The sequence below is a fragment of the Capra hircus genome, chromosome 3 (genome assembly GCF_001704415.2).
Source record: "Capra hircus breed San Clemente chromosome 3, ASM170441v1, whole genome shotgun sequence".
In the NCBI taxonomy this organism is placed as follows: domain Eukaryota; kingdom Metazoa; phylum Chordata; class Mammalia; order Artiodactyla; family Bovidae; genus Capra; species Capra hircus.
This window is the reverse complement of record NC_030810.1, coordinates 18,815,774-18,837,793: the sequence shown is the minus strand read 5'-3', so window position 1 is coordinate 18,837,793 and position 22,020 is coordinate 18,815,774. Positions and strand designations below refer to the sequence as shown.

Below are 22,020 nucleotides of genomic sequence, written 5' to 3'. Positions count from 1 at the left end.
TCCACCCACAAGTCACCTAGAAAACAGAGCGTGGAACATGAACTAAGCATCAGTGATTTATTTGGGTGACAAAAACCCAGGGCATTGAGGATGAGAAAAGGGGCACAAGGTAAGGAAGAATGGGAGGCGACAGCACAGTCTGCTCCGTGACAAGCCTGGAAGAGGCGCAGAAGCTGTGCGCACTGGCTGCCGGTGAGGCCTCCCCATGGGAGAAATGGCCTCCCCACGGGAGAAATCCTGCACCAGTTCAGGCAAGGGAGGGAAGAAGAGGCAATTTATCTGCCTGGATTTCTCCCAGCTCCCAACAGTCAAACACTATGCCTGGAGCATTAACTCTTTCACACTCCTGGGTTGCTAGTGGCTACTTGAGATATCAGATCCCATGTCCTGTGGGGAGCATTTCATCCAAGTCTGGAAATGATGGGAGGAGACAAACTGGATATGTGGCTAGTGAGTGCCAGAGAGCATTTGATATTGTACATAAGATGTGTTCACAAAAGTCCAATACTGTTTTTCTCACTTATCAGAAGAGGAAACCTGGCACAATGGTCAAAAACCTTTCCCAAGGTCACATGGCTAGTAAGTGGTAAATTCAGGATTTGAACATAGTCTGGCTCTGGAAACTGTCAAAGACCAAAATAAGGAACTTGGATTTTGGGTAGCAGGCAAAGGAGAGTCGCTAAAGGGTTTCAAGCTGGGAATGACATAAGATAAAGAGCTTTTGAATAAAGCTCCAATTCTTTACTTTGCTCCATCTTCCCATGTGGCTGAACTTGGCACAAGTAAGTGGCCCCAGAGATGTGAGGGCATCCAGCAGTTTCTGAGGAGCCCTGACTGGGTCCAGAGCTCATATGGGCTTCACCATTGCCTCATAATCTTAGTGTCTTCATCAAAGCCTACACCCACCAAAGAGACTAGCTAGTCAGAGGTACGCATGATCTGGGTGGAGAAGCCAAAATGAGGGGATGAGCAGATTGACCTAAAGACCAGGAGTAGGAGGAGGACCAGCCACACATCCACTGTCTGCCGGTGGGTCTGGAGATCTTGGAGTCCTCATATGAGTCCTTTGGTGTTGCCTGAGATGGTCAGATCTCATGAACTTTCGGCCGCACTGGTCACATTGATGTGGTCGATGTTTGGTGTGTATCCGAGTATGTCTTCCAAGTTCGTCAGAACGGAAGAAGGACCAAGTACAGGCTTCCCACGTGCATTTATAGGGCCGTTCACCTGGGGAATGACAAGGGAGAGAAGGGATTTAGAGGAACAGGCTAGCAGGTCGGAGGAAAGGGGTCTGACTTGATGAAGCAGAGCTGTCTATGCTGAGGGATCAGAAGGAAAAATGTAGGAAGGCAGTGAGGAGATAGCGTAACGAGCAGTCTCCATCATCTCAGCACAGGCGTGCCAGACTGTGGGAAAGCAGGTCAGTGGGGCCAACAGAGCTTGATCCCAAGCTTTAAGGATGACGGTCTAATTCCAAACCAGGGGTCCCCCACAAATCTAAAACCCAGAGATTCCTCCACCCACCCTACATGTCTGACACTTCATTTACCTGTGTGTTTGCGTTGGTGACTCACGAGGTGGGAGCGCTTAGTGTAAGCTTTTTCACAGTTCTCATAGTCGCAGCGGTAAGGCCTTGAAACTGGGGATCTCCGCCTAGGTGCCTTTTCCTGGGTCCTGGAGTACTGCTGCTCTGCTCTTTGTGGAGCAGGTATGGGCTGCTTAGGTAGGAAGGGGTCTTCTTGGGAGACTGGCTGGTTCACAAAAGAGCCCTGGGATTTAAAAGCCAGCAATACTGGAGATCCACCTGGGGACATCCCAAAGTTGTGGGGCTCTCTAGGAGGCAACATCTGAGCCACAGGAGGGAGCAGTGCTTGGGCCTCAGTGGAAGGCACGGTTGGATTTAATAATGCTTTAGGTGGTAAAGGGTCTCTGTTAGAAGCTACTGTTGGGAGGCCAGGATAAGACACTGTTCGCATTCTGATGTGGGACATCATTGGGATTCCACTGGGAGGTGAGGCTGGTGGCCCATTAAGGGGCATCCTTAGATTCGCACCAAAGGTCATGGCCATCCCTGGAACATTGGGCTCTCCTAGGGGCATCATCTGGGGTTCCTCGAAAATCATCATTCCTGGCTGTGAAGGAGACATTCCTTGAGTGAAAGTCATCTGGGAAGGGGTGAAAGTCAGTTGGGGGCAGTAGCTCACATGGTGATCAGGCAGTACCATACTGAACTGTGGCCCCATTTCATTGGCATTCTGCCTGGGTGCCTCAGCAGAAGCCAAGGGGATCCTCTGCAGCTCTGTGCACTGAGGGATGTGTTGAATGCCTAATGGACTATGGTTCCAAGAGGTGTGCATTCCACTGCTTCCGAGAGATGAAGACATGTTCAAGATGGACAATGACTTCTCAGCATCCTTGGAGAAAGAAAGTCAGGGGAGATTCACCATAGCTTAAACCACACTTCCACGTGTCCCCATTTCTAGACCTCCCCTTAATCCAAGCCCTCATCATCTCTTGTCTGAATTATCACACCTTCAGGCCATTCTCCAGTTTGGGTTTCCTAAAATGCAAGTCTGGGGGACTTCCCCGGTTGTCCGGTAGTTGACTCCTTGCTTCCACTGCACGGAGCTTGGGTTCGATCCTTGTTCAGGAAACTAAGATCCCACATGCCACACAGTGTGGCAAATAAATAAATAAAATGCCAGTCTGGCTGACAGAAGCATGGTGGAAGCCCAGAAGTGACCCATGCCATTCTACCTGCTTAGCATGCTTTTAGTTTTATTTCATATAAAGTATAAAGGGCAAATAAAATATTATACAATCTGTACTTTCAGCTATGACTCTTGAGAAAACTCTCAAATTCCAGATAATGTTTAAGTGTGAGGGTGTAAGATCATTCCAAACTAGCAGAACAGGTTCAGAAAACCATAAAGGTAAGAATGGAGGGTTCAGATAGGTCTTGGCTTTGGCAAAACTTAGAAACGATTCACAAACATTTACCTACAGAAGAGGCTCTCAGGAATTCCCTGATGGTCCAGCGGTTATGAATTCACCTGCCAATGCAGGGGACACAGGTTGGATCTCCAGGAAGATCCCATATGCTGCTGAGCAAGTAAGCCTGTGCGCCACAACTACTGAGCCCTCTCTCCTAAAGCCTGTGCTCCAGCAGAAGTCATTGCAATGAGGAGCCCACTCACCACAACTAGAGAAAGACTGTGGGCTGCAACAAAGACCCACCACAACCAAAACTAAATTTAAAAACTTTAGAGGTACTAATTTAGGGGGGAAAAAAAGGCTCTCATCTGAGTTGGAATGCAGTGGTTAAGTCTGAGATCAAGCATTGGAGGAAGTAAAGAAAAGGGGGTGACTTTTAAGAGCCCTTTTTGAAAGGGTCGGGGATTGTCTTGCAAGTCAAGGGTAGTAATCCTTGACTGACTGATATTAAGGGAAAAGAGAAGAGATTGGTGGTAGAATTTCTTGAAACAGGACACCATCCAAGAATCATATTTTTTAAAGTTGTCAATTACTGTTGCAATAGAGAGAGCTCTTGAGCTGAGAAACTGGGAACACAACCCCAGTATCTCTCCAGAAAAGACCAATCCATTCAAATATGAAAACCAAAACATGAGCAAAATACAGTATCCACGGAAGATACTAAAACACCAAAACAGAAATTGAAGATTGTAATTTCTCAAAAGAGAAAGAAAATTCACCAGAAAAGTGTTGTTGAAGATCAAGGAAAAATGAACAACATTCAAACACAAGTTTAAAAAAAAAAAGGAAAACAAAACTTCAAGCAATTGCAGCTTTTACCAATTACAAGAACACCACAGGGTAGACAGAGGAATTCAAAGAAGTTATGTCCAGACAATAGACTATGAGTAATAATAGAGGGGAAGGAGGCAAAGAGACAATGATAAGGGAAACCATAGGGGCTGCCGTGGTGCTAACAGTGTTTGCAAGGTCCTTATTCTGTAATAATCTGTTAAACTGTGCACTTACATTCACACTTTTGTTTGAGTGCTATTTATCACAATAAAAAGGTTTTAACATAATACTGTGAGAAATCTGGATTTTCAGCATAAGTGAAATTATAAAAATCAGAAACAAAAATAATGCTATATTGAAATAGGAAATATTTTATACAAGCACAAATCCCTCATGCTCAGATTTTTGCCTTGAATTCCATTCCTTACTAAAAGGAAGAGTCGGGAGAATTTCCTGTCTCCAAGTCTGGAGCAAGGAATGAATAAATGAACCTGGTGCTTCTTATTGTGCCAGAAAATAAGAGAACTTCCCAAGATAATTCAGTTCAGTTCAGTCGCTCAGTCGTGTCCTACTCTGCGACCCCATGAATCACAGCACACCAGGCCTCCCTGTCCATCACCATCTCCCGGAGCTCACTCAGACTCACGTCCATTGAGTCCGTGATACCATCCAGCCATCTCATCCTCGGTCGTCCCCTTCTCCTCCTGCCCCTAATCCCTCCCAGCATCAGAGTTGTTTCCAATGAGTCAACTCTTCGCATGAGGTGTCCAAAGTACTGGAGCTTTAGCTTTAGCATCATTCCTTCTAAAGAAATCCCAGGGTTGATCTCCTTCAGAATGGACTGGTTCGATCTCCTTGCAGTCCAAGGGACTCTCAAGAGTCTTCTCCAACACCACAGCTCAAACACGTAAAATGGACACAGCTGAAGTTGACACCAGGGAAGATAGTAGAGTAGGAAGCACCAGAAATTCACGTCTCTGACTGTAGAATTTGCCTGATGTAATTACTTTGGAACAATGGACTTGTGACTTCAAGGGAAGGTGTGAAAGGTAGGCTGCAGTTAATTTCAGTCAGTTTCAGTTCTTAGGTAGGTAGTGGCTATCCCCAAACATCCTGGGTCCCATACAAGGAAGCTGTGCACACATTTCTGGAGCAGCCTGCCTCAACTTGTGGGAACCAGAATGGGCAATGAAAACTTTGTGCTCCAAATAATGGGTATTCTGTGTTCTAATCACTAACTGCTGCTTCTGATCATGAGGTGCAGGAGGTGGGAAGCCATTGTTCCAGCTCCCACTGCAATCGTCACAAACCTCCTCCTCCAAATGACAGCACCTACAGGGGATTTGAAAGGACCGGCACCTATTTCTCTCTCTCTCTCTCTGGCCAAGTTGCATGGCTTGCAGGATCTTAGTTCCCAGTCCAGATATGGAACCTGTGCCCCTTGCCGTGGAAGCACAGAGTCTTAGCCAGTGGAGCGCCAGGGAAGTCCCTGGCATCTGTGTTTTTCTCCCTTCATTTTTCCCTTTTTCACCTTTTGTGAACTAGTATAGTTAAAAGCTTCCCAGATGGTTCAGTGGGTAAAGCATCTGCCTGCAGTGCAGGAGACACAGGAGAAGAGGGTTCAATCCCTGGATCAGGAAGATACCCTAGAGGAGGAAATGGCAACCTGCTCCAGTATTCTTGCCTGGAGAATCCCACGGACAGAGGAGCCTGGTCTGCTACAGTCCTCTGCGCGCGCGCGTGCGCGCACGCGCACACACACACACACACACACACACACACACATACACACACACACTCACATACTCCAGAGCAACCATATATATGGAAAATTTAGAAAGTCACCACACATACCTAAGAAAAGATCCAGACTCGTAAAATATCTGGGAAACCTTAAGCTTACCTCTCAGGCTGATGCTGTCACAGAGACAACATACACCAATTTAAATAAACTATAAACAAAATCAGTAAACCCCGAGGAAGAGGAAGAATTTTATTTCCAGAGTTCCTACATCATAAGATTCAAATGTCCTGTTTTCAACAACAAAAAAATCATGAGTCATAAAATGACAGGGATGTTATGACCCATTCAAAGGGGGAAAAAAAATAAACATAAATGTCTAAGAAAGACGAGATGATGAATTTCCTACACAAAGAATTTAAAACAACTATCTGTCTTAAAGATGCTCAAAGAGCTAAAAGAAGATGTTGACAAAGTCACAAAACTGATGTTTGAACAACATGGTAATTTTGATAAAGACAGAAAACCTAAAACTAAACTAAAAAATTCTGGAGCTTAAAAATATAATAACTAAAATAAAACTGACTAGAGGGATTCAAAAGCAGATTTGAGTAGGCAGAAGAATCAGCTAATTTGAAGACAGGACAATTGAAATTGTCAAATTGAGGAACAAGAAGAAAAAAAGATTGAAGAAAACTGAAATGAACACTGAAAGGACCTGTGGGACAATATCAAGCAGATCGACATATGCATTGTGGGAGAGAGAAAGGAGCAGAGAGACTGCTTGAAAAAATAATGGGTGAAAACATCTCAAATGTGGTGAAAGGCATGCATATAGCCCTCCAAAGAGCTCAGTGGACTTCAAGTAGGATAAAATCAATCAAGGAAATCCTCACTGAGACACATTATAATCAAACTGTCTAAAGACAAAGAGAATCTTGAGAGCAGTAAGAAAGTAACGTATCACATATCAGGGATCACAGATAAGACTATGAACAGATTTCTCATTAGAAAACTTGGATGCCAAAAGACAAAGGTTGATATATTCAAAATGCTGAAAAAACTGTCTAACCAAAAATCTTATAACTGGCAAAACTGTCCTTCAAATATGAAGGAGATATTAAGTTATTCCCAGATAAATGCTGGAAGAGTTTATTACCATTAGAGCATCTTTTGTTCTAATGAGGTGACTCTTGGTGACCTTCTGGATAGGGGCTGGTCACCAGAAAGACCAAGCCATCACTAGAGGCTTGGAATTTTGGGCCGTATCCCTCATTCTCCAGAGACAAGAGAGGGCCTAGAAAGTGAATTAATAATTGGTGATGTCTACATGATCAAGTCTCCATAAAAGTCCCCAAAGTACAGAGCTCTGGGAGCTTTTGGGTTGTTGAACATATGGAGGTGCTCGGAGGGTGGTGTACCTAAGAGAGGGAAGGGAAGCTCTGTGCCCCTTTCCCATACCTCACCCTCTATGTAGCTCTTGACCTGGCTGTTCAATTATATTCTTTAAGATATCATTTTGTAATAAATCGCAATAATAAATAAACTTTTCCTGGGTTCTGTGAGCTGCTCTAGAAAATTATCAGATCTCAGGAGGAGGTCATAGAAACGGGTCCCAATTTACAGACAGTTGGTCAGAAGCCAAGGTGACAACCTGGACTTGCAAATCTGTTGGTGTCTGAATCCTGGGCCAAGGACTTCCCTGGCTGTCCCTTGGCTAAGATTCAGTGCTTCCAAAGCAGATGGCCTGGGCTCCATCCCGGGTGAGGAAACGAGATGCCACATGCCTCAAGAGTTCCCATGCCACAACTCAGGTCCCACATGCTGCGACTAGAGGATCTTGTATGCCTCAGCTAAAAATCCTGCATGCCACAACTAAGACCCAGCACAGCCAAATAAATAAAAATTATTCCCTGGTGGCTCAGTGGTAAAAAAAATCCGGCTGCCAATGCAGGAGACGTGGGATCTATCTGCGGGCTGAGAAGATCCCACATGCCATGGCGTAACTCAGCCTGTACACCACAGCTACCGAGCCTGTGTCCTAGAGTCCAGGAGCTGCAACTGCTGAGCCCATGTGTCACAACTACTGAAGCCTGAGCTCCATAGAGCCTGTGCTCCACAACAAGAGAGTCCACTGCAATGAGAAGCCTTCAAACTGCAACTAGAGAAAAATCCACACAGCAACAAAGACCCAGCACAGCCAAAAATAACATAAATAATTTTTTTAATTTAAAAATAAATATTAAAAAAAAGAGGAAATAAAGGGTAGGGGACTGTCTGTGGGATTAAGCCCTTAACCTGCAAGACTGGGCACTAATTCCAGGCAGTTAGTTTCTTGTTGCAGAAAACCCACATATCTGATGTCATAAGTGTTGTGAGAGTGAGAATGAAGGAAAACAGTTTTCTTAGGTACCAATGCATAAAAAATGTACTAGTTTGTATTTTTGTACTCAAAACATAAAGATGTAACTTTGTGACATTAAGAACTGAACTGAAATGGGGACAGGACTGGATGGAGCTTTTATTTTAATCACATTAAAGTAGTATCAATTCAAATTAGTATAATTAAGGGATGTCAAATTTAATCCATATAGTGGACACAAAGAAAATAGTTGTATGATATATACAAAAGGAAATGAGAAGGGAATTAACGTTTCACTACAAAAAAAATTCAACTAAACACAAAAGATATAATACAGGAAGCAAGGGGCAAGAAAGCTAACTGCATACTGAAAACAAAGCAAAATGACAGAAGTCCCTCCCTATCATTAATTACTTTAAATATAAACAGTTTAAACTCTCCAATCAAGACAGAGGTTGGAAGAATGGATTCAAATAAACATGGTCTAATTATATGTTGTTTACAAGAGACTACTTTAGATCCAGAGACAAAAATAGGCTGAAAGTGAAAAGATGGGAAAAGATATTCCATGGAAATAGTAAACAAAAGAGTTGGCATGGCTACACGAGTGGCTACAAACACAATAGACTTTAAAACAAAAACAGTTTCAAGAGACAAAGGATATTATATACCAGTATATTAATAAAGGTTCAACATAGCAAAAAGATGCATAATTATAAAGATTTACACCTAATAATAGGTCAAAATATCTGAAACCAAAACTGACAGAGTTGAAAGGACAAATAAACAGTTCTAAGTAACAGTCGGAGATGTCAATATCTCACTCTAAATAATAAATAGAACAACCAGACAGAAGATGAGCAGGGAAACAGAAGTTGAACAAAACATGAACCAACTAGATACGACAAACATACACAGAACACTCTACTCAACAAGATACACATTCTTCTCAAATGCACATGGTACATTCGTCTTCAGAATAGATCATATGTCAGGTCACAAATTAAGGCTCAAGAGATTTTAAAAGACAGGAATCAACAGTAACAAGAATGCTGGAAAATATCCAAATTTATGGAATTAAACAACATACTCTTAAAAAACCAATAGGTCAAAAGAGAAATCAGAAGGGAAATTAGAAAATACTCGGACAAACAAAAATGAAAACAACACTAAAAAACTTGCAAGGTACAGCAAAAGCAGTGCTAAGAGGGAATTTATAACCATAAATGCTTATAATTTAAAAAGATCTCAAACCAACAACCTAGCTAGAAAAAGGACAAATTAACTCAAAGTTAGCAGGAAAGAAATATTAGAGAAATATTACTGAAACCAAAAGTTGGCTTTTGGGAAAGATTAACAAAATCCCAAACCCTTAGCTAGACTGATCAAGAAAAAGAGAAGACTCAAATTACTGATGGCAGAAATGAAAGTGAAGACATTACTACGACTTATATAGAAATGAAAATATTAAGAATAGAGTACTATGAACAGCTGCATGCCAACGAATTGGATAATCTAAATGAAATGGATAAAATCATAGAAAAACCATACCAACACCAAATTATGAAAAAATAGAAAATCTGAATACCCCCACACCTAGTAAATCAGTAACCAAAAGCTTCCAGGACGAAGAAAGATCCTGAACCTGACGGCTTCATGCTGAATCCTACACTAAACATTTAAAGAAAAATGTCAATGCTTCTCAAATTCTAACAAAAAATTGCAAAGGGGACTTCCCTGGTGGTCCAGTGGCTAGGAATCCACCATACAATGCAGGGGATCCGGGTTCAGTCCCTGGTTGGGGAATTAAGATTCTACACTCTGCAGGGCAACTAAGCCTACGTGCTGCCAACTATGAGCCCACGCTCCACAACTAGAGATCCTGCATGATGCAACGAAGATCCCAAGTGCCACTAAGACACTTAGTGCAGCTAAACACTTTTTTTTTTTAACTGAAAAAAAGGGAGACTACTTCTTAATCCAATCTATGAGCTAAGCATTACCCTGATACCAAAGCTAGACAAAGATATTACAAGTAAGAAAAAACTATAAACCAGCATTTTTATGAATATAGGTACACAAATCAAAAAAAAACACAAAAAAGGCAAAACCTATTTTTGGCATTAAGGATAGACCAACAGAAAGGAAGAAAGCCAAGAAATAAATCTTTACATATATAGTCAAATGATTGTCAAAAGATGACAAGACCATTCAATAGGGGAAAGGACAATCTTTTCAATAAATAGTGCTGGTATAATTGGATATCCACATGCAAAAAAATGAAGTTACACCCTTACCTAACACCATACACATGGGTTTCCCTGGTGGTGAATGCAGTGGATGAGAATCTGCCTGCCAAGGCAGGGGACGCAGTTTTGGTCCCTGGTCTGGGAAGAGTCCACATACCTCAGAACAACTAAGCCCATGCACCTCAACTACTGAAGCCCCAGTGTGGAGCCCACAGGCCACAACTACTGAAGCTTGTATGCTCCAGGGTCCACAAGCCACAGCTAATGAGCCCCCGTACTGCAGCTACTGACGTCAGAAGGCCTAGAGCCTGTGCTCCACCACCAGAGAAGCGATCAAAGCTGGAGAGGAGCCCCTGCTCTCTGCACCCAGAGAAAGCCTACATGCAGCAGTGAAGACCCCACACAGCCAAAAAGAAATAAATCATATAAATTAATAAATATAGCAGTGTGTACATGCTGATCTCAGGCAAGGGTTTAAAAAAAAAAACATACAACATTAACTCAAAATGGATTAAAAAAAATCTAAATGTAAGAGCCAAACTATAAAACTCTTGGGGAAAAAACAGAAAAATTTCATGATATAGGATTGGCAATAATTTCTAAGAGATGATACTGAAGGCACTGGTAACAAAAGAAAATATGGACAAAATGGACTTCATCAAAGTTTAAAACCTCTGTGCATCATAAGACACTATCAAAAGAGCCTAAAGGCAACCCGTTCGAAAGCAAGGACTGGAATAGATATGTAACACACATTCAGAGCAGCATCATTCACAATAGACAAAATGTGGAGGCAAGCCAAGTGTCCATCAACAGATAAATAAAATACGATATATATATATACAGTAGAAGAGCATTCAGTCTTAAAATGGAAGGAAATTCTGACACAGGCTTCAACATTAAGACATTAAGCCAAGTGAAATAAGCCAGTCAAAAAACAATGTATGATTCCATTCATGAGATACTTAAGGAAGTCAAATTCAAGGAGACAGAAAGCAGTAATGTGAATGTGTTTGATCCCACTGAACTATATAAACATAACTGCATATAATGATATTTTTATGTTATACAGATTTTACCATAATTTTTTAAACGTTTAAGAAGGGGCACAGAAGGGGTTCCCACTGGCCACATTCGTAACAATTTGAGATGCAAAAAGAACAATCGTTAATGTTAATAGATTAAATCTATGAAAATTCATGAACCAAAAGTGACAATGGGTCAGCTATTACCCCAGCTCTGAACATTGTGAATTGAAGTGAAAAATTAAGCATTTATTCTGTCTGATAGGAAACTATTACTTCAAATTCACCAAATGATTCCAGTTGTTTAAGAAAAATCCTACTTTACAGAAGAGTACAAACTAATACAGAAGGAACGGAGGCATTGGAAAATCAATTTATAACCTCTAAGGGAACTTTTGGTTAAGGAAAAATTAGTATTTGTCTAAATGAAAGGGAATGATAAGTTGGGAGGGGGACATTTGGATGGATCGAAGGTAAAATTACAGATTACTTTCTGACAATAAAGCTGAAATATAAGTTCAAATAGATCAATGAGGCTTTTCTCTCCCCCAAATTCAAGGGCCACACCTAATGTTACCAAAGGTGGGAGCCAGATGTATCTCCAGATACTACCTTGGAGACATCCTTACCCCAAATCAGGAATCCAATGAGCTTTAAGATCTTTAGAAGGAATACAATATATAAGCATTTAGACCAAGCTAAATCATAATGATGAAAGTGAAAGAGGAGAGTGAAAAAGCTGGCTTCAAGCTCAAAATTCAGAAAACGAAGATCATGGCATCTGGTCCCATCACTTCATGGGAAATAGATGGGGAAATAGTAGAAACAGTGTCAGACTTTATTTTGGGGGGCTCCAAAATCACTGCAGATGCTGACTGCAGCCATGAAATTAAAAGACGCTTACTCCTTGGAAGGAAAGTTATGACCAACCTAGATAGCATATTCAAAAGCAGAGACATTACTTTGCCAACAAAGGTCCATCTAGTCAAGGCTATGGGTTTTCCAGTGGTCATGTATGGATGTGAGAGTTGGACTATAAAGAAAGCTGAGCATCGAAGAATTGATGCTTTTGAACTGTGGTGTTGGAGAAGACTCTTGAGGGTCCCTTGGACTGCAAGGAGATCCAACCAGTCCATTCTAAAGGAAATCAGTCCTGAATATTCAGGACTAATATTGGAAGGACTGATGTCAAAGCTGAAACTCCAGTACTTTGGTCACCTGATGCGAAGAACCGACTCATTTGAAAAGACCCTGATGCTGGGAAAGATTGAAGGTGGGAGGAGATGGGGACGACAGAGGATGAGATGGTTGGATGACTCAATGGACATGAGTTTGAGTAAACTCCGGGAGTTGGTGATGGACAGGGAGGCCTGGTGTGCTGTAGTCCATGGGGTCGCAAAGAGTCAGACACAACTGAATGACTGAACTGAACTGAAATCATACCACAAGAAAGCAATCTGATAAGTCTACAAGGAGGAATAGCCTACAAGGCAAAAGTTCATATAATGAAAAATGAAAGGTCAGTAAAGGAAAAAGAAAACTCTTCTAATTTCAAAGAGACTTAAAGTGGATTTTGGTTTGGACACACTAACTGGAAAGGACATTTTAGGAGCAACTAGGGAATTTGAGTAAGAATTACATCTATGTAAACAAGTTGCTACTATATAGCACAGGGAACTATATATAATATCCTTTGATAAACCATAAGGGAAAAGAATATATAAGTGTGTATGATTGAATCACTTTGCTGAACAGCAGAAATTAACATGACATTGTAGATCAACTGTATTTCAAAACAATTTTTTCTTAATTTTGAAAGAACTACATCTAAGATGATATTTAGAAATTATCATTCATTAACTCTGAAGATGTGATAATGTGTTCTGACTATGGAAGAAAAGAAATCGCCATCCTATCGTTTTATCAAAACTCCATCCATTTAATTCACCCCTTACACTCAGTAACTAACATAAAGTAGGCACATAATAGGCGTGTGCCTATTAAATACCCATCCAGAGATCTACTGGATGGGTATTTCTGGAGTACACAGCCACTTTTCCCTCCCTTTTCCTTTCCTGATTCTTCACAGGCAAACTTCTTTGGGGATGTCTACAACACTTTACCACTATCTTAATTTACTATTCCTCCAAGTTCAGTCTGGCTCCCATTTCTCCACAGAAACAGCTTTCATAAAGGTCGCTGATGATCTCCATGTTATCAAGTCCAGACACGTGTCAGAGTCCTCCCCTGCTTGACCTTTCACGAGTTTCTGAGACTACTGGCCATTGTTCTCTTTCTTTTTAAAAATTTTTATTGGAGTATAGTTGATTTACAATGTTGTATTATTTTCTGCTGTATAGCAAAGTGAATCTGTTATACCTATATATATACATATACCTGGAGAAGGAAATGGCAACCCACTCCAGTGTTCTTGCCTGGAGAATCCCAGGGACAGAGGAGCCTGGTGGGCTGCTGTCTATGGGGTCGCACAGAGTCAGACACGACTGAAGCGACTTAGAAGCAGCAGCAGCACACATATACCCACTCTTTTTTCGATTCTTCTCCCATAAAAAGGATAATGGCCATTGTTTCCTTAAATGGCCCCTTCCCCCTGGCCTCTGGAACACAGGGACACACTGGCCAGGCTTTTCTTCTTCCCTTCACTGGGGCCTTCCTCCTCAGTCCCCTTTTGCATTATGCTACTCTCTGGGCAACCTTTCTCATGTTAATACATCCACTTCTGTTTATAGTCAATTATTCTTAAATCAATAGCTCCAGGGCAGACCTGTTCAGAATCTTCCAGATGCTTAACGCTCAGTCAATTTGGATAGCCCAAAGGCACTTAGTTTTTGGACTAAATCCAAAACCCAGATCAGCTTTATCCACTCACCCACCCCGCAACCTACCCCCAGGAGAAAAAAACTATTATTCCTGTTCGTTATCATCTTTTGCTCCCAGAAAATGTCGCCAATCCAAGTTAATTACCAATTCTTGTGATTTCTACCTCCAAAATGACTCCAAGATCGACTCCATTTTCTCCACTCTCACCTTTCTTGTTCAGCCACAACTTTGATTGGATTATCATGATAGCTTCTAAATATTGCCTTGAATTCTGCCCACACCCACCAGGACATAAATCACGTGTCATTTATTCAGTTAATAGTCTCAGCATTGGGTGCTGGGATTAAAGAGATTCCAGGTAACTTCTGATAGAGACTTTTGAGTACTCAGGGAAGAAGACAAAGTTGTAAAGTCATGTAAAGTCAACAGGAAGCAGATAGGGAGGAAAAAATTACTAATTGGCAGGCCTTTGAAAGATACTCGGAGTACAATGTAGGTTTACCGTCATATATTTTACCATTTACTAATCAGTATTTTTTTAAAAAGATAAATCTAATTGTGATTGATCATACTTAAACTCTTCAATGGCTTTCCCCTGCTCTTGGAACAACCAACTCAAGCCCAGCAGGACTTAGGTGGTTCCAGAGTCCCTGCCTCCCCTCCCCTTGACCACTCTCCCGTCACTCTCTCAGCCTCGGTCTCTTCCTGCATCTTCACTACCTCCAAGGTGGAGGCATTCTGTCTCCGGGCTCGGGATCCGCCAACCCTTCACCTAACCATTTCTCTCCCGTTCCAGAATGAATACTCAGCTGTCTCCTCCACATCCTAAATCAGATCACACACCTCTGCTCTGTTACTGTGGCCCCTATATTTCTTCTTTACAGTTATTTCTACACTTCCAATCATCCGGCTACTTATTAACAAAACGATCGATGAAATATCTGATGGTAAACTCACCATCCTATTCCCAGTGTCTGTCAAAGGCCTGCCAATTAGTAATGTTTTCCTGTCTGTCTGCTTCCGCCAACTTTCTTTGTCTTCTTTTCAGAGTACTCAGAAAAGTCTCTATCAGAAGTTACCTGAAATCTTTACTCCCAGCGCCCAACCCTAAGACTACTAACTGAACAAACGACACATGACTAAGGTTCTCTTCCTCGCATCCCTTCCCTTCCCAACCTATTCCTCGGACCCCTAATCCTCCAGATTTCTGCTTCCCTCGACTACCCCAACCTCCATGCCCTCAGCCCCACGCGGTGTCCTGGGGTGACGCCCTGACTCACCTCTGTGAACTGGTGGGAAGCCACATGCCACTGGTTCAGGCCCTCGGCCCCCTGCTCCATCTGAACTTGGGACGGGTTGCACATTGACACTGCGCTCCGGTCCAGACCCACACCCGAGCAGAGCTGAGGCTCGCGGCGCGTCGCAGGTACTGCCACGCCACAATCACCGCGCTCAGCTTCTACTTCTCTCCGCGCGGGGGGGCGGAGCCAAGGGCCGCACCCACCGACCCACCCGGCAGCCGCTGCCCCACCCTGGCGCGCTTCAGCCTCGCGCTGCCTGCCCCAAGGCAGCAGGGTCACTAACAGGGGACCTCAGGCCTTTCATTACTTGTGGCTCACGACTCCACCACCCTACCTACCCCACCCGCCTTTCTGAGCATTTTCCTTTGGCCTAAGTGAGGGTGGGGACCCCGAGGTTTCAGACTTCGGCCAGGCCATGTGGACATTATGGAGGGACGAGAGAAGGAGGCTGGAGGGATCAGCAGGCCGGGGTGTAGGGCGCCTGCAGACAGGAGAACTTCCAGCACCACCCCACCAGCTCGGGGTTCTTGCCGTAGCCTCCGCTATAGGCCAGGTACCGATGTCCTTGAGTGTACCAGCTGAAGACTGGGAGCTCTGGGAAACAAAGCCTTTTCTTCCTATGGTACTTCGGGACTACCCACTGTGTGTTGGGCGCTATCTTTGGAACTAGGGATACAATGACAAACGAGACAGAACCAAGTCCTTGCGCTCAGGGACTTTTCATCCTAAATGGGCAGACAGGAAAAAAATATAATAAACATAATTTTAGATGGGGGTGAGCACTGTGGAGAAAACAAAGCAGGACAAGTGAGCTGTTCTCAGATGAGCTGAGAACCAAGTGCCCGAAAGGAACCAGACACAGGAAGATTGGAGGAAGGTGGAAGAAGCAAGAACTTGGTGAGCCAGTGGGGCAGGGGGTGCCAGGCGACCTCAGTGATGTGAATAAAGGGGGAGGATGGGGTGACATGAGAGCAGGGATAAGCAGGGCCTTGGAGACTGTGGAAAGTAGTTTGGGTTTTATTCTAGGGGTGAAAAATCCACTGAAGTGTTTTTAAGCAAGAAATTGGTATGATCTAAGTTTTTAAAATAATTATTTTAAAATTAATTTTAAAATAACAGGGGCCTACTGTATAACACGGGGAACTATATTTAGTATCTTGCCATAACCTATCATGGGAAAGAATCTGAGTCACTTTGCGGTACACTTGAAACTAACACAACATTGTAAATTAACTATACCTTGATAAAAAGAAAATAATCCTTCCATTCCTTTGAGGCTTATGGACAAGAGAGAAGCAGGGATACCAGTTAAAAAGCTAAAGGAGGTCTCCAAGAAAGAGAAGTCACTGTTCAGTGGTCGGCAGGGGTGGGGGCGCTGGTGATGGTCATTAAAGAATATTTTAGAATTTTTAAACGTGGGACTTGGGAGTGGGTTTGAATGGTAAAGGACTGGGAGGAAAAGAAGAATTAAAGGTGACCCTTAGATTACTGGGGAAGCAACCAAGTGCTGACTGCACCATTTGGTAATACTGAAAGATAGGAATTTGGGAAGATATAGAGGCTGCTGAGACAAGAATCCCACTTTAAACATGTTGACTTTGAGATGACTTTCCTGGTGACCCAGAGGTAAACAACCCACCTGCCAGTGCAGGAGACACAGATTCGATCCCTGGGTCGGGAAGATTCCCTGAAGAAAAATATGGCAACCCACTCCAGTATTCTTGCCTGGGAAATCCCCTGGACTGAGGAGCCAGGTGGGCTACATACAGCCCATGGGGCTGAAAAGAGTCAGACATGACTTAGCAACTAAAACAAACAACAAACAAATATGTTCAGAGAGAGATCAGGGGTGTAAATGTAAATTTAGGTGTTGTCAGCATAGAGATGGTGGTTTTAAGGTCATAAGAATGGATGATATCAACTAGGAAGGTAACAGGACAGAACCCAAGTTCCCCCTACATTTAAGATCAGGTATAACAGTGAGGTCATCCAAAGACATTGGGAAATAACCACCAGACAGAGGAAAAGTCAGGAAATTATATTTCAAGGAGCCCAAGAGAGGGAATTCCCTGGCAGTCCATTGATTAGGACTCTGGGCTTCCATGGTAGGGGGCCCAGATTCCACAAGCCATGTGGCAGGAGAAAAAAAAAAAATCCAGGAAAACATGTATGTAAAAGAGGAAATGTTAAACTACATCAAATGTTGCTCAGAACCAGGTAAGAGCCTATGAGATCTGACAAGGTGGGAGCCTTGGTGACTTTGACTGTGACTTTGGCAGTTACAGAGGAGATGAAAGCCAGACTGGAGTGTGTAAGGAGGGAACAGGTGCTGATAAGGTAGACACACTCCTTTTCCAAGGAGTCTGAAACTGACATTTAAGCAGAGAGAGGGTTCAATTATAGGGGTGACAATAATAAGGGAAGAATAGACAGGACCCAAGGTACAAATAGACAGGAGAGCTTTTGGTGAGAGCAGGGACTTCTGCTCTGTTGTAACAGGTGAGATAATAAGTCTTAAGAATCAGTGTCTTCACTAAGCAGGGTGTGACTGAGAGCAGGCCTTTGAGAAGTAGTGCTCCAGTGCTTCCGTAACTAACACCTGCTCAGGTATCAGCTCTGATATCACCTCTTTATGGGCCTTCTCGAACTCCCATTTGATGCCTCTTCCAGTTACCTTACACCTAGTGTTTCTTCTAACATGGCACTTAGAAAATATTTGTGGAATGAAGCATATTTGACAGAGTCGGTCATTTTTTAACACCACAGTCCTCTATGAGTGAGTGAAGTCGCTCAGTCGTGTCCGACTCTTTGTGACCCCGTGGACTGTAGCCCACCAGACTCCTCCGCCCATGGGATTCTTCAGGCAAGAATACTGGAGTGGGTTGCCATTTCCTTCTCCGGGGATCTTCCCGACCCAGGGATCGAACCCAGGTCTCCTGCATTGCAGGCAAACGCTTTAACCTCTGAGCCATCAGGGAAAATTATTTTCATAAATCAAATGTATTAATTAATTTCATGTCAATTTCACATCACTCTGGCTTTGAGATTTGGGATCTCTGACTTAATCTTCCTGATTCTCACTATTAGCAACCAGTACTTGAGAGGATTAGCTCTGTGATTCATGAACAATCCGTTCATGTCTTTATTTCATCAGCCCCCCTTCCCCCAGGGCAAGGCATAACAGGACAGAGACAACCCACCCTTCAGTCTTTTAATATAGAACATATTTTTGTTGTGGACATCTGGAAAACCAGGACTGGAGAGGAAGAGATTATCCTGGGGTCCTGCTTCCTGCCCCCACCTAAAACTACACTCATGGTCTGCTGACTGTCCTAGAGAAATATGCCTCAGGCCAGGGAATGACTCAGGGGCAGGCATGCCGCCCTATTACCCCTCAGCCTGGGTCATTCTGGACTCCGGTCTTAGGTCAGTGACCTATCGCTTCACCCTCTCTACCCCACCATCCAAGGTAGCTCTGATTCCTGTAAGTATTCCAAACACACAGAAAAGCATGGTACCAAGCACTGGGCATTGTTATATCATTACACTTTCATCCTTATCTCTCTCAGGGCTTCTGTGGTGGCTTAGCCCACCTGCAGTTCAGGAGACCCAGGTTCGATCCCTTGTTCAGGAAGATCCCCTAGAGAAGGAAGTGGCAACCCACTACAGTATTCTTGCCTGGGAAATCCCATGGACAGAGGAGCCTGGTGGGCTACAGTCCATGAGGTTGCAAGACACGACTGAGCAACTGGACCACACCACCACTTCTTTCATCATTCAGAGAGGATTATCACATCCATTTATACATACTGAGGCTCAGAGAAGAGCAGTCCTTCAAATCATAGGAAGGTAATTCCAAAAGCCATATGCTACTTAATGTCTCCAGAGAAACACGCTCTGGTCTGCTGACTGTCCTAGAGAAATATGCCTCAGGCCAGGGAATGACTCAGGGGCAGGCATGCCGCCCTATTACCCCTCAGCCTGGGTCATTCTGGACTCCGGTCTTAGGTCAGTGACCTATCGCTTCACCCTCTCTACCCCACCATCCAAGGTAGCTCTGATTCCTGTAAGTATTCCAAACACACAGAAAAGCATGGTACCAAGCATGTTTGGTACCAGTGTCCAGAGCGTGTTTCTCTGGCAAGAGTATCCTTCCTGCGCGTCATTAGAGCATCTGCAATCTGACTAACTCCTATCTGTCTTGCACCTCCTATAAGGTAGTCTTCCCTGATACCTAGACTGGGTTACCTGCCTTCTCTGGGCTCCCATTGCCTTGGGTTAGCCACATCTTGGTGCAAATAACTAATTGCTTTTTTGTTGATGATGTGGTTATTATTTATTTGCTTAAGAGTCTTTCTTTTCTGCCTTCCCCCCTCTCACTGTGAGGCCCACATATACATCCTCCATTCTGTTTGCTCTCTCTCTCCTCTGTTCTACTCAGAGTGTGGTCCATGGATGACACCAGTTTGCAAACTTAACCAGTCTGCAATGAGATAGGTACAGGAATCGAGAGAAACATCTATGAACTTTTATAGTAATTTGGCAAGTAATTTCTGTTGATTGAATCTAGTAATGAAAAACTGGGACTTGTATGTTTTATGTCCTTTCATTTTTCTAGTAATTGACTTTCATTGTATTCTATAAAAGAATCCATTCTTTTAAAAAATATTCATTTATTTATTTGGCTGTATCAGGTCTTAGTGGGGGCACACGGGATCTTTGTTGCATCATCACGGGGATCTTTCGCTGTGGCTCAGGGACTCTCTAGTTGTGGCATGTGGGTTAGTTGCTCTGAGGCATGTGACATCTTAGTTCTCCAGGGATCAAACCTGAGTCTGCTACATTGCAAGGTGGATTCTTAACCACAGGACCACCAAGGAAGTCCCAAAAGAATCCATTCTTGACTGGTTGGAAAAAGAAAGAAGAAAAGAAATGGTCCTTCACTAGGATAGTTTGAGAAGCACTGGCTTTTGTTTCCCAGAAGCCAGGACAGATTCTAGTATAAAAAGACACTGAATAAATGCAAAAGTGAATAAAAAGTGAATTCAGTTGGCAAATGTGTCTATCCTAAGGTAATAAAATAGACAGAACTCAGTGCTGTGTTAGGTTAATGCTGGGGAAGAGAAGCGAGCCCAAGGAAACTCCCAGGTGTTTACCTTGAGTTCTGGGAGCTTGCTTATGCCATTCCCTAAGGTATAGGGAACATTGGAAGGGGAACAGATTCAGGGCATGCTACAGATGATGAGTTCATTTTTGAACAGGTTCACTTTGAGGTTACCTATCAGATTGCGAGGTTTCCCTTGTAGCTCAGCTGATAAAGGATCTGCCTGTAATGCAGGAGACCCTGGTTTGATTCCTGGGTTGGGAAAGATCCCCTGGAGAAAGAATAGGCTACCCATTCCAGTATTCATGGGCTTCCTTGTGGCTCAGACAATAAGGAATCTGCCTGCAATGCGGGAGACCTGGGTTCAATCCCTGGGTTGGGAAGATCCCCTGGAGGAGGGCATAGCAACTCACTCAGTATTCTTGCCTGGAGAATCTCCATGGACAGAGGAGCCTGGCGGGCTACAGTCCATGGCGTTGCAAAGAATTGGAGCAACTAAGCAACTAAGCACAGCACAGCACATGAGATAGCAAAATAGGGATATTCCAGAGGCAGATAGATATATGGGTTAGATGCTTGGGAAGTAAAGTCTAGACTGGAGGTGTAGATGAGAGTTGAAACCATTTAGGATGTATGAGACCACCTGGGACAGACTAGCTATCATACTTTCCTGCTGCCTCAATAGCCCCACAGTCTGTGAGCCACCTGCCCGGGAGAAAAGGTGCATGATATGAGGAGGCTGGTCCCTGCCACAAGTTCCCCTTCTTGTCCTATCCTGACTGTGACCTAGTGGCATCAAGCACACCAGTGAAATCCCTTCATTCCTTTTGCTGTGTACATAACCCTGATCCTCAGGGAGGAACTTGCCCACCGTCTTCAGTCTCTCCCAGCTTGGTTGAGCAGGCTCCCTTAGTGATCCTCCCACATAAGCCCCCTGTATGGCATGCCTGCCTCTCTCTTCTACAGCTTGTGAGTATGGTAAATCTCTTTCACTTTCATATGCCTCGATATGGTGTTATTCCATATCCATACTGATCATTAAAAAAAAATTAAGAACATAGTTATTTCTTAAACATACTTATGAATCCCATTCTGCTCTCTTTTTTTCATGAATGGGACTAGTGCCCTTATGAAAGGGACCCCAAAGAGCTCTGTCCCTCTCTTTCTGGCATGTAAGGATATAATGAGAAGACGGCAGTCTGCAGCACAGAAGAGGGCCCTCAGGAGAACCTGACCATGCTGGCACCCTGATGTTGGACTTCCGCCCTTCAGAACTGTGGAAAACAAATCCCCATTATTTATAATCCACCCAGTCTATGGTACTGTGTTATAGCAGAACAATGAACTGCGCTACATTTGGAGTTATCTTCTCTACTGGCCAAATATCATTTACACCTTTATGAGGCAAAATCTACAAGTCAACTTGTAACTTCAGTGAATCTAGGCTGTAATTAGTAGTAATAGCAAGTCAAAGGTACATCCCCTAGAGAATTAACTAATAAATCCTATTGGACTATAGTATAACATTGAAAGAACTCAAAAGAGTTACGCTATCATCATGGCAGAATAAGAGCTTTCTACCATCTTCCTCCCAAAGAGCAACAATTTAGGCAATTTGAGATTGAACAA

The 22,020-nt window shown here is 43.2% G+C and overlaps 1 protein-coding gene across 1 annotated transcript; it reads right to left on the bottom strand.

The window, feature by feature from the left end:
• Positions 980 to 19,575, bottom strand: KLF17 (Kruppel like factor 17). Its single transcript, XM_013962854.2, has 5 exons — positions 19,536 to 19,575; positions 15,794 to 15,953; positions 15,267 to 15,543; positions 1,550 to 2,420; positions 980 to 1,227 (listed from the first exon to the last, which is right to left on the bottom strand). The coding sequence occupies exons 1-5, from the start codon at positions 19,573 to 19,575 to the stop codon at positions 980 to 982; spliced, it is 1,596 nt and encodes a 531-aa protein (XP_013818308.2).